This window comes from Podarcis pityusensis, assembly GCF_964106645.2.
Source record: "Podarcis pityusensis genome assembly, chromosome: 10".
Taxonomy (NCBI): domain Eukaryota; kingdom Metazoa; phylum Chordata; class Lepidosauria; order Squamata; family Lacertidae; genus Podarcis; species Podarcis pityusensis.
This window is the reverse complement of record NC_138035.1, coordinates 47646037-47661647: the sequence shown is the minus strand read 5'-3', so window position 1 is coordinate 47661647 and position 15611 is coordinate 47646037. Positions and strand designations below refer to the sequence as shown.

Below are 15611 nucleotides of genomic sequence, written 5' to 3'. Positions count from 1 at the left end.
CAGCAAAAGTGATTTGTTAGAGACTGAGCCTAAGACTGCATATTGGAAACTTTAGCATAGATCCTGGCAGTACAGTTTAGAATCAGAAAAGGATTTATTTTCAAATAAACATGTTAGTAACAGAGCACCTCATTCTAAATAGTAACAATATCAAGGTATCTTTATAATTCATCACCCACTTCATAAGATTGTGGGAAGAATGCTCTGTTGATTTGATTAACGGATTTCTGTAAGGAAAACACCTGTTTAATGTTGGGATCATATATAACCTGAGAAAAATACTACAGGAAATGGTTTTTTAAACAGCATTTTTGTAAAGATACTGATGAATTCCTCTCACTGTACCACCATACAGTTTGGTTATAGTAATGTGACTGAATATAAAGATAGAGATCTCTAGTTTACTAAATGTAGATGAGAGGATTTAGGACCAACAGGTGGCCTTGAGACATGCTGGCTGAGGTTCTATTCACGGCGATCTTATGGGGTTGTGGGTATTTGAGGCTTTTTCCTTCCTTCCTGCACTTCTGTGCAGTTACCTCAAGAGCAGTCGGCTGACTTTAGCTATGGCAATAAGAAACGACTTCAACAAAACAATTAGAAGGATAGCACAGTTTTTTTATTGGTTCCCCAAATCACTGGGTAGCCCAAGGAGGAGAAAAATCAAGCTTCTTTGCACATCTTCTGGTAAGTTTATCTTTTCCTCTTCTCTGCAATGAACTTAAATTGAGAAGTCATGTTCTCTTAACAAAACTAAAACCCTTTCTCCCGCAGTTTTGTGATGAGTGTTGTAGCAGAAATAAATTAGTCTGTGTCAAGTTGCTTGAAGCACATCTAAGGGTCTGAGCAGGCCTACTAAGATTTTTACTCTTCTCTTCGAACCAGCACATCTCCATTGGTAGATAGATAATAAACAGCTTAATATTTTTTTAAAATCTAAGCAGTGTACTACATGAACACCGTAACAATTTCATTAAAACAAAAATACAACAGTAAAGTATGGAAGCATATTTAAAAAACGGGTTCAGCAAATTTATACAGAGAAAAATGGACTGATCTTATGGATTAGGGAAAGCCTGGGCAAAAAGATATACTATTTACAAGATGTCTGAAGCTGCTGCTTCACTTATGGCAGAGACAGAGAAAGAGAAGAGCTCCTCATTGAGTTTGAATGAAGACTTGAAAGCTGTTCTTTAGGGAACACTTGTGCCAAGCAGCAGTGGGTACATGGGCCCATCGTGCTCCTGTCTGAATTCTGATCATATGCATTCTTTTGAGATATATTCTTAAAATATTGCTTTGGTGGATTAAGGCCATCTGCTCTAGCATTCAGCTTCATATGGCAGCCAGCAAGATTCCTCTGGAAGGAAGGAAGGAAGGAAGGAAGGAAGGAAGGAAGGAAGGAAGGAAGGAGAAGGAGGAAGAAGAAGAAGAAGAAGAAGAAGAAGAAGAAGAAGAAGAAGAAGAAGAGGAGGAGGAGTTTGGATTTGATATCCCGCCTTTCACTCCCCTCCAGGAGTCTCAAAGCAGCTAACATTCTCCTTTCCCTTCCTCCCCCACAACAAACACTCTGTGAGGTGAGTGGGGCTGAGAGACTTCAAAGAAGTGTGACTGGCCCAAGGTCACCCAGCAGCTGCATGTGGAGGAGCGGAGAAGGAAGGAAGGAAGGAAGGAAGGAAGGAAGGAAGGAAGGAAGGAAGATATCTTCCAACATCTTGGAACCAGGGATACGTTGCTTCTACAAGCAATGGCCATTCCCGAGTTTGCCTAATCCTTTACTTGATCCATCTAAGTTTATGGCTACCACCACATCTTTTGCGAGTCAATATCATTCATTATGCATTTGGTCAACATAGCCTGTCCTGAACCTACCGTCAGGTGACCCCAGGTGCTATCATGAGAGAAGGAGAGAAATGCCTTCCTCACCATGTTTTACACGTGGTTAATAATTTTAGAAAACCCATTTATTTATGTATTAAACGTATATCAAGCCTTTCCTCCCAAAGGAGCCCAGAGTGGGAAACACATCAGCATTAAAGCAAGAACAATTAAAAATAGCACAGCGATGTATTCAAAACATTCACAAACGACGCCATACTTTCACAGCTAGCAATTTCAAGGTTGCAGGAGCAGAAAGGCTCAGTCATCAAATGCCTGGGTAAACGGGAATGTTTTCAAATTCTTTCTGAAAGTTCATAAAGAAAAGTACAGGTGCCCTGTACCGAGGGGGGCAGGATTCCAAAAATGGGGAGCAGCCACCAAGAAGGCCCTGTCTTGGGTTAATGCCAACGAAGGGACACCACCAGCAGTTGCACCAACAGGGCCTCCCATGGCAATCGTAGAGCCTGAGATGGTTGATATTGGGGAAGGCACTCTTTTAGGGTCTCAAGCCATTTTAGGCTTTGCATGCTAGTAATAGCACTTTGATTTGTGGTAGCTCCCTGGCAGCCACTGCAGTGCTTTCAGGACCAGTGATACATGCTTCTATCAGGCTGATCCACTTATCTGTCTAGCAGCTGCATTGTGTTCTAGCTCCAGCCTCTGGACCATCTTAAAGGGCAGCCCCAGGGAGATTGCATTGCAGCAATCCAGGCAGGAGGTCACCAGAGCACAGACAAGTGAGGCCAGGCTATCCTAGTCCAGGAATGGCAAAATATTCCTAGTCACAGAAGCCACTTGAGACTGTGGTGACAAGTTAGAATCCAGGATTACTCCCAAACTACAAACCTATTCCTTCAGCAACCTCTCCCAGAACAGGTCCACCTAATTCCTGGACATGGGAACAGCCCATTCACAACACCTCCATTTTATCAGGATTCAGCCTCAGTGTCTTGCCCCCTGTCCAGCCCATCACTTCTTCCAGACAGTGGTCCAACACTTTCGCAGCCTCTCCTGATTCTGATGAAATGGAAAAACCAAGTTGTTTGTCACCAGAGTTTAAGAATTTACTGGATTCACATCTTCTCCCCTCCTGCCCACAGTGTCAAGCAATTTCTCCCACTATGAAATGGCACTTTATGTATGAAGTATTATGCCACACCCTAAGTTGTTTATGATGATGATGACTGGGCTGCCCCAACCACTCTAGGTGGCTCCCAAAAAAATATTAAAATAGCAGTAAAACATTAAAAAATCCCTGAACAGGGCTGACTTCAGATATCTTCTAAAAGTCAAATAGTTATCTTTTTGACATCTGCTGGGAGGGCATTCCACAGGGCAGGCATCACTATCGAGAAGGCTCTCTGCCTGATTCCCTGTAGCTTCACACCTCACAGTGAGGGGAGGCCCTCAGAGTTGGACGTCAGTATCTGGGCATGCCTCAGGCCCATGTCCCACCCAGTCCAGCGTCCTGTTCTCACAGTGGCCAATGAGACAACATCCATTTCTGACAGTGCTTCTGCAAAACACGCCACTGTGGCGCAGTCCCAGAGCTCTTTTCCACTAAGAAACCCAACTAGAAATGTGTTAATTGCCACCTTTCAGAGAGAAAATCTGAAGTGTCAAAGTGAGAGGCTACCTTCAGTGTGAGATTCTCTTCCTAAGCAGACATGAACATTTTTCCAAGACTGCGCCGATGCAGTATTTTTCTATCTAGCTTTTCTGTTTGTTGCTCTGAACACAGTCAACGCAAGTAGGACCTGCAATGTTACAGTGTCTCCCCCATCCAGTGGATATTCTTGTTCCAGGTCTCCAGATAGCTGCAAGCCTTGAAGTGCTGTTCAGGTCTCTGGAGGCCAGGGAGATATTGAGGAGAGGGGGGACAGTGTACCCTCTTTTTCTTTCCCAGCTCTGAGCCCTTTCCCTGTTTTGTTATCTAGAGATATAGTGTCAGAGGACTCAGGTTTGGGGCTGGCTGACAGTTCTGAACCTGGACATTTTAATCACAATTGTGTGTCTGTGTTTACCCTTGCAATTTATTTTGTTTACAGGAATACTGCAGGTTTCACAGAGACCATTGGGGCTTTATATCTCCTAAGAGTCACATGGGAAATAAATTATTTTAGCAAACCTGTTAAATCCGATTGCCAGTCTAAGACGTGCTTCAGACCCATTTTAATAAACAGAATCAAGCAAGGGATGCCGCTTTGTTGTTGTGATGTTGTACACTCAGCACTAGGGGTCAGTAAATAATCACTGAAGTAAATATACTAAAACCCAAAGCAGAGTGATATCTGAGACAATCCAAAATGTGCCAAGCTTTCAAAACCTATTTGACCAGAACTTCACCACAAGTCTGATTCAAGCACATACAGGGAAATATGGAGCAATGAGAATTCTGCCTTAATTTGGCAACTCCCATTTGACAAAATGGCCTGTTCAATGCTTTCGACTTCATGCAAGATGCATAAACGTTATTGAATTTGTGATAGAAAATGTAAGTGATATAAGGCTCTATTTCACCAGCTCACTCTTAGAGGGGGGTAAACAGCAGTTTACTGATGCCTGTTTTCCAATCATATCCCCAGCTCCCTGTCAAGAAATTACATACCTGCAAGATTCATTAGTTTTCTTTATTGGACATTTTCTGTGTTTCGCCCCCCTAAAGACGTAGAAAAGGGAGGTGTCTGCAGCTATGGAATAAGTCAGCGACACAACAGAACTGGGATAAAACTCCACAGAGCAAATTTGAAAGGTTTTCCCCATTCCTACTAGAATATCCTACTGGTAACATAGCATGTTATTATTGCTGTTGTTACCATCATCATCATTAGTCATGTACTGAATTTATATGCTGCGGCTTGTAAAGGAGCCCAGCATGGAGTAAGAGACGTAAAAAACAGGGGTGGTAGAGATTATGTAGGCAAAAACAGTATCAGATAGTATTATTAGGTAATGTCGTCAAGCCCTGGCCTACCTGGCGGCAAGTCAGTTTGTCAAGTCTCCAGTCCAGGGTCAATCCACATATCCACAGTCCAAAGCACAGTCCATAGTGGTCCGGGAGCATCCAAGCTGAGGTCCATCAACATGGGCAGTTGAGCAGACACAGCACCTCATCTCTGCTTCCTTTTGGTACTTTGCATGCAGATTGCAGCATCTGGGCTTGATGAGGCAGGTGTCCCTCACCTGTCCTGAGTCTACTCCAGCTGAAGAATCACACACCTCCTCCCTGAGCTAGTGGCCAGCTAGGGAGCTGGGTTGTGGGCCCTTGCCTGCCCTAGCCTCCTAAAGCTTCTGTCCCACTGCTCCCTACGCCTCAGAGCATGCCATGTTTGTGGAGATAGGGGCCCCTCTGGTGGTGGATCCTGCTGCTCTGGTTCCTGTGCACTGGACCCCCATCTCCTTGTCATCCTCCATCACCTGTGAGTACTTCCTACACCAACCTCTCCTTCCCCATTCCCAGCTTGTGTCCCTGTGTGTCCCAGTCCCGGCTACACCACACACAGGGATACTCTTCCTCCTCCTCCCCGTTGTCCTGCCAGTTTATCACAGGTAAATTTCAAATCATTAAAAAGATGAGATATTCTAGAATCCAGATCCTAAAGAGACATTCTGTATTCTAAATAGATATTTTAAAATCCCCCCCAAATACAAAACTGTATACATTCATATGCAAATACATTTTTCCCAATGGAATATTATAATCTCACTTTACTTTTTCTAACCAGAAAAAAATGTTCGCATCTGAATCTGAAGGCATTCCTATACTGTAGAAACTGAAAGCTGGCATAATAGATTCTTTTGCGATTCTCAATTTCGTCATCTCTGAGTTTTCTTGAGAGACAAATCCCATTCAAGGCTGCAGTGCTATCTTCACTTGCCTAAAAATTTGCCCCATTGAAACAGTGGGCCTTACTTCTGATTAAGCATGTATAGGGTTGCATTGTAAGGCTGCAACCAATGCATGCATATGTGTGTATGTGTGTGTAAGTAAATCTTACTGACATCAGTGTGAATTGCTTCTGAGTAAATGTGCAGAAGTTCAGACTGCACATTTCAAATACAGGTGCGTTGATCATCCTTCTAGATTGGATCCTGGGCATGCAAGATGATGGTTTGAGGGTCACTCACAAAGGGTCAGTGTGTGTGGGTCATTGGCACCATACTCACACTACCAAACTGCCTGCATTGCCGAATATGATTGATTGTGAAATATGTGACTGAATCTAGGCACCCCTTTTGTCTGCTCCAACCATTGACAAGCCTAGCCAGAAATTACAGCACCAGTCACATGTTTTGTGAAGGCGGCAAAGCCTTCCATCCGCACTTCATGATTGTTGGGGCACAGAGTTGTCTAGCTGAGCGGCAGATATAACATGGCTTCAAATGAAAATTTATTCAAGAGAGATATAAGAAAGGGGCACTGCCCATACCAAATCCGACGTGCTTATCCCTGTTTTGGTTCTGTGCAGACTTTAGCCTCCATTTACAAATGTTTATTTGGAAGTCAAATCAGCTAATTCAAATCAAGGTTTCAGCGTGTAGGGCTACAAAGGCTGAAAAATAAGTCTGGCAGAATATGGAAACTTCTCTTGAGCAGCAGCAGCCTGGTTGTTTTATGAGATCCAGCACAGCTCAATTATCTGCGTCTGCTTGTAGAGCATCTGTTAATCTGCTTGCCTACGCAGCCTTGTAGATGCTCTGTGATGGGAACAGCCATATACAAACTATCCAGCAAAATCAAGCTTGAGGTGAAGAAAAAGCAGAGAGCAGGTAGGTGGCAACTTAACACCGTGAAAGGATCACACTGTTGCTGCAGGCAGAATATAAGGAACTACCATGACCGCAAGTAATTTGTATGTTTTTCAGCTGCAAGCGTTATGCTAGTTCTCCTTGGATTCTAATTTTTTATATATATAAATAAGACAAATTTAATTTGCCCTAGGGCAGAATCGAAAGTAATGTTTTATCATGCAGCCCTTCATCGTTTGAAAATGGAAAGCTTAAAATATTGTTTTGTATCTATTTCTCATGTATTTTTCAGATGTGTTTTTAGAAACAAACCAATACTGTAAATAAATAGCGAACTGATTTGTTATGTGCAGCGCCAGCTGAATTGCTGAGGGAAGACTTCAATCTGATCAGAATGCCTTTATAAATATTTGGTAAATTTTTAGTGGCACCATCATGAGCCAGTGCTATTCTCCAGATCAGCATCTTTCAGATGTTATCAGGAAAAGAAGAATGAGAAATTAAGACTGGACAAAGCTTGATTTCAGAAGCAAATAATTTTTGTATTAGATTGATAAGTACTCTAGGAGTGGGAAGAATAATTCTTTAAAGGCTTTCACACACAGCTATCTTTTTCTCAGCTTTATGGTCTCTGTGGTTCTAGTACAGGCCTATACAATGTAGGTCCTGCAATGTGTACTTTGTTCACTCTCTGCCTTCTTATAGCTTCATCAAATACACTTTGCTGCCTTTCCTCATCCTGGCAAAAACACTGTAGACTTGCTCAAGCTCCTAACAAATGGGAATGGGGATAGAAGAATACCTGCATCACTAACTGTGCATTGTTCCCACTCTCAGGGCCCAGCTGCAATTGCCAAGACAAGCAGCAGCGGAGGGTGGGGTGGGGGTTATTGGGACTGCAAAGACTCTTAATGTAGCTCCCAGTTCAACCCTGATTGCTCCCCACTTGCTATTTAAAATGGAAATAAATAGTAGCAAACAATACCACACAATGAATTTAATGTAACATGTGGTTTGGCCCTTATTTGATTCAGAGGCATATGGTAGAACTTTTCCAGTCTGTCGTAGCCATTTTTGTAGCCCACCTGTATCTAAGATTTCCATCACTGGTGTGAATTTATTTGACAGAGAAAATTTGCCAGTAAACACAGTGGAAGACAACTACTGAAACTTTAAACACAAAGCATAAATTGGACTTATACAAGTTGGGTTTTTGTTTTTTTAAGTTGTGTTTCTAGGGTGTTTTTTATGACAGCAGTCATATGGAGTACTGGCTTTGCTATTTTTGCCGCCCATGGCAGCCATTTTGTACTGGCACCCACAGACCTTTTATCAATATATGATTATCAGCCCCTCATTCCCCCCCCCCCAAAAGGCACAGTGCTCTTTAAAAGGAAGAAATTATTAGCCTCTTATGTGAACAACTTCAAAGATACTCAGATTGAGATTGATGGTGAGAATAAAAACAGCCATAGCAACACTAGTTTCCTAACGTGATTAGCCACCCTGTCTTTGCATATTGTTTAACCAAATCACAGCTTTCTAATTTGACTTCCCAAAACATGTCAGCTCAAATGATAAAAATAAATGAATACAAAATAAATGGGATGCCTTACAATGGTTATTCACAATCTCCAGCTATCATTACAGTGTTTGTGATCTTGCTCTGCCCCAGGCAACAATGAAGGCCACACATATAGGCTGGTGTATTTCTACTGCTTCAAAAAGTCACTGTCCTAAAGGGCTTTTCTTTTCCTCAGGTTGGGCAGCCTCAGCATGATTTTCAGTTTCCACATGACTGGGAGTTTCAATTTGGTTGTGGCCTAGTCTATATCCTTCTTGCCATAATATTTAAAACAGCCCACTTCCGTTGAGCCAAATGTCCATGCCTCAAACCTCTTGGTATTTTCCTTATAAAATGCCTTGAAACTTTCAAGGCTGCCTCTAGCTTACCTTTATTGTTCCTATTCCCTCCCAGCAACTTCAGATCACAAGAAAACTTATATTGGTAACTGACACATTGCCTGCAAGAATGGCGTCTGGGTCCACCACAACAATTTATTTACAGGCACAAGCCTCTGGAAAGACCCCAATTTTTTGTCAAACTACAGTAACTGTAATCATAAGGTTGCATTATTGTCCTATCCTGACCTTAACAAGAGGACCATGGGGCGTAAGGTAGACTGGTCCTTTCAGCACCATAGAAAGCTCGAAGTGAGCTAAGTGCTCCCACACAGTCTAGGACTGGACTTCAGTGGTGCCCCGCAAGACGAATGCCTCGCAAGACGAAAAACTCGCTAGACGAAAGAGTTTTCCGTTTTTTGAGTCGTTCCGCAAGACGAATTTCCCTATGGGCTTGCTTCGCAAGACGAAACGTCTTGCGAGTTCTTGCGAGTTTGTTTCCTTTTTCTTAAAACCGCTAAGCCATTAATAGCCGCTAAGCCGCTAAGCCGTTAATAGTCGCTAAGCCACTAATAGCCGCTAAGCCGCTAATAGCCGTGCTTCGCAAGACGAAAAAACCGCAAGACGAAGAGACTCGCGGAACGGATTAATTTCGTCTTGCGAGGCACCACTGTAAATACTTTTATGCCTCCAGAACCAGTTCTATGCCTCTTCCTTGAGGAGCAGAAGGCCTTCAAGGGGCAAGTCTCTGGCTTGGAGCCTAACATTCCTCCTCGTCTTAGACTACTCCCTCCAAACTTATCACCTATGCTGACCAGACAACATGAGGCTGTGGGTCCATAGCATGAAGAGAGCTGGTTCTTCAAGGGATGAGGACTCTAAGGATGCAAACCCAATTCAAGGGTTTCTGGGTAAAGGGTCCCCAATCTAATAGGATTTGGCACTGGCTTAATTATGATGCTGGGGCCTAGGCTGGTTAAGGCTTTTCTGTGTCTAGTGTTACTGGTCCAACATAATTGGCTGCCCCTCACTCTTCAGAATCAGAGCACAGGCTGCTGTTCAGGATAGGAATGTTGACAATTATATGAATTCAAAGCAACATGAATAGCACTGATATGTTATCTAAATTGTGCCATGCCTTTTATGTTTCAGATTGCAAATACACATGCCGTTCTCACTGTCAAGACTTGGTACATCTGGACTATACGCAGAATGGAAAACTGATGGAATGCGGCTCCGTATATGACACTGATGATGGGCAGGTAATGAATTTTATTCTCATATCATAAAGGGCACCTGCCTTCAAATCAAACAGGGCTTCTATAAGGGAGTCATAGGGACCCACGGTTTAGAGGTTGTGTTCTTAGGTGAATACAGATGATCATGTGTCAACAAATTGGGCATTAATACCTTAAAGAAAACATTTAAGGTACATATAACACAGAAAGAAGTCAATCTGTTTCCCATAGAACAGAGAAAAGTTGACCCAGCTGATAAAGAGAAAGCTAGAAACTTACCAGTCATGTTTGATTTTCCTGCGCAGAAGGGTAGAGGTACATTTGTGATTTTTCAAACTCTGCTAGTTGTACCTAACTACAAAGGACAAATCGTTAGTGTTGTTTGGTTTGGTTTTTTGCAACAATCACAAGACACTTTCAAATACCAAATTCAAAATATTTAACCACTATGTTGTATTTCCCCAAATCAAGAGGTATGTTATCCTTTAAAAAAACTTTTAAACGGATTTTGTCTCAACTGCAACATCATCTCAACTCAAGAGCCATTCATCTTTGTGCAGTTTTTTCATTTTGTATCCAACCTGGGCCAACTTTCTAATATATTAAAAATATAATATTGCAGATCTTCTAATGATCTCCCAACCAGGCTACTCATAAAAGCCATAGTTGCTTCCCTTCAGTCACTAGAGCAGCATTAGGTGCCCCAAATTCTCCTGAGTTTTATGCTGGGATGTGTATTGTTTTTATTTTTTGTCACGCAGACCGAAGCAAATCAATGTGCTAAAATGTTCAGATGAACTTCTAATATTGCATGAATTATGATTGGTCCCCAGACAAGCATGGCACAGTCCTAGAGCTATGCTGCCTAAATTCATTATAAATTCAGCTTGTATTTACATTCCAAATTTCCCACTACCATCATTCAAAGGTTTTATTTATAATACGTGTGGGGTTTCCCCCGCATGAAAATGCTAAAGGGTGTGAGCTGTGCACAATGCACAAATGCTACATTTCATGTGGTTTGGCCTTGTTCTGTGGCGGGTGAAAGCCGTCTCTCTCTTCTGTCCCTGCTCTGGCTTGTATGCACTCAATAGAGCCATTAACAGCTGGGAATAAACTTATGGGCATGGCTTTGGGCAGAGCTGGAATGCTGTCAAATAATTAGGGTGAATTGTGCCATACAAATGGAAGGCCTTTCTTATTAACTTACCAAATAATAATGTCTTCTTAAAACGTGCCACACTGGCCACTAAGGAATTACTAATGCATTTTTTTTAAAGAAAAGCTTCTTACGCTTTTGTCATGCATTCTTATTATGTATCATTTAGCATGAAACTGCAGCTAAAATATGTAGTGTCACTGAGTAATTGAAACTGAAGAATACCAATGATATGTTCCATGAAGATATCCATCTTTTTTTGGCCTTAGATGTATAATATTAATATTCTGTACATGGTCTATGTATGAATAGACAATGTATCTGGCTATTATAAGCTTTCCTGGTGCATCTTAAAATAGCTTATTGCATAGTTCTCTCCTTCAGCTGCTTCTTCTTGCAAAACCCACCCTTCTAAAGTCCTCCTTTCACATGAATATACATTTCAAAGGCACCCACGCTCATCCCCTGCTGAAAAAAGGCTCAGGTTTCCTAGAAGAGTCAGTTAGAAGTTTTGACATGGCAGGTGCAATTTTTGTGCCTCTGTAGAATGGACTCAGGTGACTGTACACTGTCTGCAATGATGGCACGACAGTATGGTATTACCATAGCATAAGAACAATGGTGTGTCTTCCTGATCATCCATCATGGATAGACCTCAAGCGTCATTGTACAAAATGCATTTTCTAGGACACTCAGAATGGACACAATCTGGGCATTTCATTAGCAAACAGCTGTCAATGAAAGGCAAGATGACACCATTCTGGTCACCTCTAGAGAGCCTTTTCGTTTTGCATTCTTGATTATTTGTGCTCATGATGGTATCACGATCCAGTTTTCTGTACTGTTTGTGCCTGCAAAAGTTATGGGGTAGGAAAATTGCTTCATTTCTCTAATCGGTGTATGTCCCCTAGCTTCCTGCTGAAACCCAAATCCTTTCATACCACAAAAAATGTTCCAGTGAGGTTTCGTTCCACAATAATGCAGGTAACGTTGGGGAAACATCATTGAACAATTAATAGAATGGAATGACGTATGTATGGCCAGTCCAGTATAAATCCACAACTGATGCATTATTATTGTGTCAAGGACATGTTGGAGAATAAAGGTAAAGGTAGAGGGACCCCTGACCATTAGGTCCAGTCGTGACCGACTCTGGGGTTGCGGTGCTCATCTCGCTTTATTGGCCGAGGGAGCTGGCATACAGCTTCCGGGTCATGTGGCCAGCATGACTAAGCCGCTTCTGGCAAACCAGAGCAGCGCACGGAAACACTGTTTACCTTCCCGCAGGAGCGGTACCTATTTATCTACTTGCACTTTGACGTTGCTTTCAAACTGCTAGGTTGGCAGGAGCAGGGACCGAGAAACGGGAGCTCACTCCATCGCAGGGATTCGAACTGCCAACCTTCTGATCGGCAAGTCCTAGGCTCTGTGGTTTAACCCACAGTGCCAGCCGCGTCCCTTATGTTGAAGAATACGCCTGCAGAAAACCACTGTTCTGGAGGGCCTTTATAATCTCTAAGGATTTATGTGTTGAAGCTATGCTAAAGAACTGTTTTCTTGAGAAGGTTTTGGTGTTTATGAACTATTTTAGAGTAAGACCGGAGTCTGAACATGTGCTGAGGGACCCACATTTTGAAATGTTCATATGTTTTTGCATTATCCAAGTATTATAAATAGAAGAGATTATTTTCACCCACGGAATGAGTAGGAGCACCTTAAAATAGATAGATGATAGATGATAGATATAGATAGATAGATAGATAGATAGATAGATAGATAGATGATAGATATTGCTTGTTGAAAAGTATGATTTGTGGGAAATTAACATTTTGCTCTGTGCTGAGGTCATTGTTTGGATACTGTGCTTGTCAGCTTAGCAGCTGTTGGGAACCCGTTAGGGAAAGTTTGCCAATGTGGTTTTTTTGACCCACTGTAACAGGTGCTGATCATTCATTCCACACTAGATACAAGGAAAGGGAGTGGGAATAGGGAAGATGCCTTTTTCTTTCACAATACATTTTTGGAGCCTAAGGTATTAGGGCTGACTTGTTGGAGAAAAAACTCTGTATATGTGAGCTGTCACAGATAGTGCTGAAGTAGGTCTGGATATTCCTCATACATACCCCAAAACATATGCCTCATACGACTTGGTTTCTTCACTTTACAGTCTCAAATTTGGTTGCTCTTTGAAAACCTCTTTTTCTACCCCCCCCCCCCCAGGTTAATTCCTTCTTTCTTGCAACCAAAAGGACATACAGTTCTACTTTTCCCCACTGCTTAGGATGATTTAGAAATAAGTAAGTCGCTATAAGTAAGTCTGTAAGGGATGCGGGTGGCGCTGTGGGTTAAACCACAGAGCCTAGGACTTGCTGATCAGAAGGTTGGCGGTTTGAATCCCCGTGACGGGGTGAGCTCCTGTTGCTTGGTCCCTGCTCCTGCCAACCTAGCAGTTTGAAAGCACATCAAAGTGCAGGTAGATAAATAGGTACCACTCCGGCAGGAAGGTTTCTGTGTGCTGCTCTGGTTCGCCAGAAGCAGCTTAGTCATGCTGGCCACATGATCCGGAAGCTGTATACCGGCTCCCTTGGCCAGTAAAGCAAGATGAGCGCCGCAACCCCAGAGTCGGCCATGACTGGACCTAATGGTCAGGGGTCCCTTTACCCTTATCTTTAAGTTGCTATGAGGGTCCCTGGACTGAAAATCAGGATATAAATGCTTTAATAGGTAATAAAAATGTCATCTCTTAAGCGAAACATCTATTGTAGCCAGAATTTGGAGATGGATGCTTTCCTCTCATGCTGACAGCCAGCATTCTGAAAGCAGATCTTGCTTTCCTTTCCATACCCAGAAGGATGGGTTTGCTGACAGCTGGCCTGGACGATTTGGAGAAAGTTGAGCTTGGCTTTCCATGCCCCATTGAGGCCTTAAGAATTGTTGGCATCTGCCCATCCCATTGTCAGCATTTTATGGAAAGAGTCTAATAGGTTAGGTTACAGCAGCTTGTGCAAAAGGAACGTTTCCTGATAATTCCCCACTCTGTGTTGCACTTGCATTTCCCTTAACACGTCTGCAGTTCTTGCTAGAATCTTAACTACTGTACTGCGTTTCAAAAATAGATAGAAAATCTCTCCAGCTACAGCCACGTGTGTCCCGTCCAGTATGTAGATAAATCTGCAATCCTATGTCCACTTCCCTGAGAGTAAGCCCCACTGAATATTGCTGCTGAGTAAATACTAGTCGTACCTCAGAAGTCGAGCACCTTGCGAGCTGAACATTTTGGCTCCTGAGTGCCACAAACCCGGAAGTGAGTGTTCCGGTTTGCGAACGTTCTTTGGAACCCGAATGTTCAACGTGGGTTCTGTGGCTTCTGATTGGCTGCAGGATCTTCCTGCAGCCAATCAGAAGCCGCGCCTTGGTTTCCAAACGTTTTGGAAGTCGAACGGACTTCCGGAACGGATTCCGTTCAACTTCTGAGATACAACTGTACATGCATTCTTGTATTTAAATCAAACAAGTAACAATAATTCTAAATCAAGGATTATCTATGGAGAAATGGGTGAAGGGGCCCCTGGTCCCCTCTGGGATATTTAAAAGAAATGCTTTTTAATTATCATCATAATCTAGGTCTGTTTCCTGAGTATTCTGCTTTAATATTTAAATATTTCCTAACCCTTGCACCTGTTTTAAAACAAATGTACATATAAAATAACATGTCTGGGTATCCTTGCCTAAAGAAAAAAGATTTTAGCAGGTGCTGGGGGGGGGGGGAATATGGCAAAAGCATGCTGCAGTATTATGTTTAATTTCTCAGTAATTGATAACCCTGCTTACTTCTGGATGGTGAGTGCAAATGGCACTGAAATGTTTTTCAAGGACTAGGCATTTACTTTAAAATGTGTAATGTACTTCATATAGTAATGCGGTCTAATCATTACTGCTACTTGTATTTAGGTTTCGGTTTTTCAGCATTTGATTTACACGTCTGTTATTAGCCCTCTCGCTCCCAACACTTACCACCACAAGATCTCTGACTATGGGCCAGTCCAGTTGCTATCAGATACACAGATCCATTGTCCCTGAAATCTGTTCTGCAGGCAGTGATTGTTTCCCACCACAAGATGGCTGTCGTTTTGGGGTTTATCAAATCCCAAAGGTTGGCAAAAGAAAGGAACTGTTTTTAGCAACAGCTCTTTATAATTAGATCTGGTATGTTCATTATAGCTGCTACTTCCAGCAATTATCTCCCTGTGACACTCTTTCTCCAATTGCCCTTTTTGTGAAAATGCCCTCATATTTTGTTTTGGAAATTTATTCCTTTGCAGACTGCTTTGCATCACTAAACTTAAATGTGCTGCGATGACAGAATCTCCTCGGACCTTTGTATGGCTGTTCCATGTTGGAGATTATTTCATAGTTTGTATGATAGATGTGCTTGCTGTGTGAGCAACATGCATTGAGCCACATAGAGTAGGCTTGGGAAAGCTGTGGTCCTCTTGACATTGGCCCCATCTGCATTATATATTTAAAGCAGTGTCATGTCACAGCTAGGGCTTCCCCCAGAGCATCCTGGAAGCTGTAGATTGTGTGCTGTGAATTTTTAGGAGATCCGCAGCTCCTTAACAAACCACCGTTCCCAGGATTCATTGGGGGGAAACGCAGATATTTAAAGTGGTATGGTACTG

At 42.5% G+C, this 15611-nt stretch overlaps 1 protein-coding gene across 2 annotated transcripts in view; it reads left to right on the top strand.

The window, feature by feature from the left end:
- Positions 1 to 467: 467 nt before the first annotated feature.
- Positions 468 to 15611, top strand: part of RASSF3 (Ras association domain family member 3) — a 53689-nt gene continuing 38545 nt past the window's right edge. Inside the window, exons 1-2 of one of the 2 annotated variants that reach the window (XM_081022384.1) lie at positions 468 to 687; positions 9685 to 9794. In XM_081022384.1, the coding sequence (XP_080878510.1) occupies positions 483 to 687; positions 9685 to 9794 (315 nt within the window). In that variant the 5' untranslated portion in view covers positions 468 to 482. Of the gene's footprint in view, positions 688 to 6569; positions 6652 to 9684; positions 9795 to 15611 lie in introns of those variants that run through there. The other variant, XM_081022385.1, reaches the window with a different exon arrangement.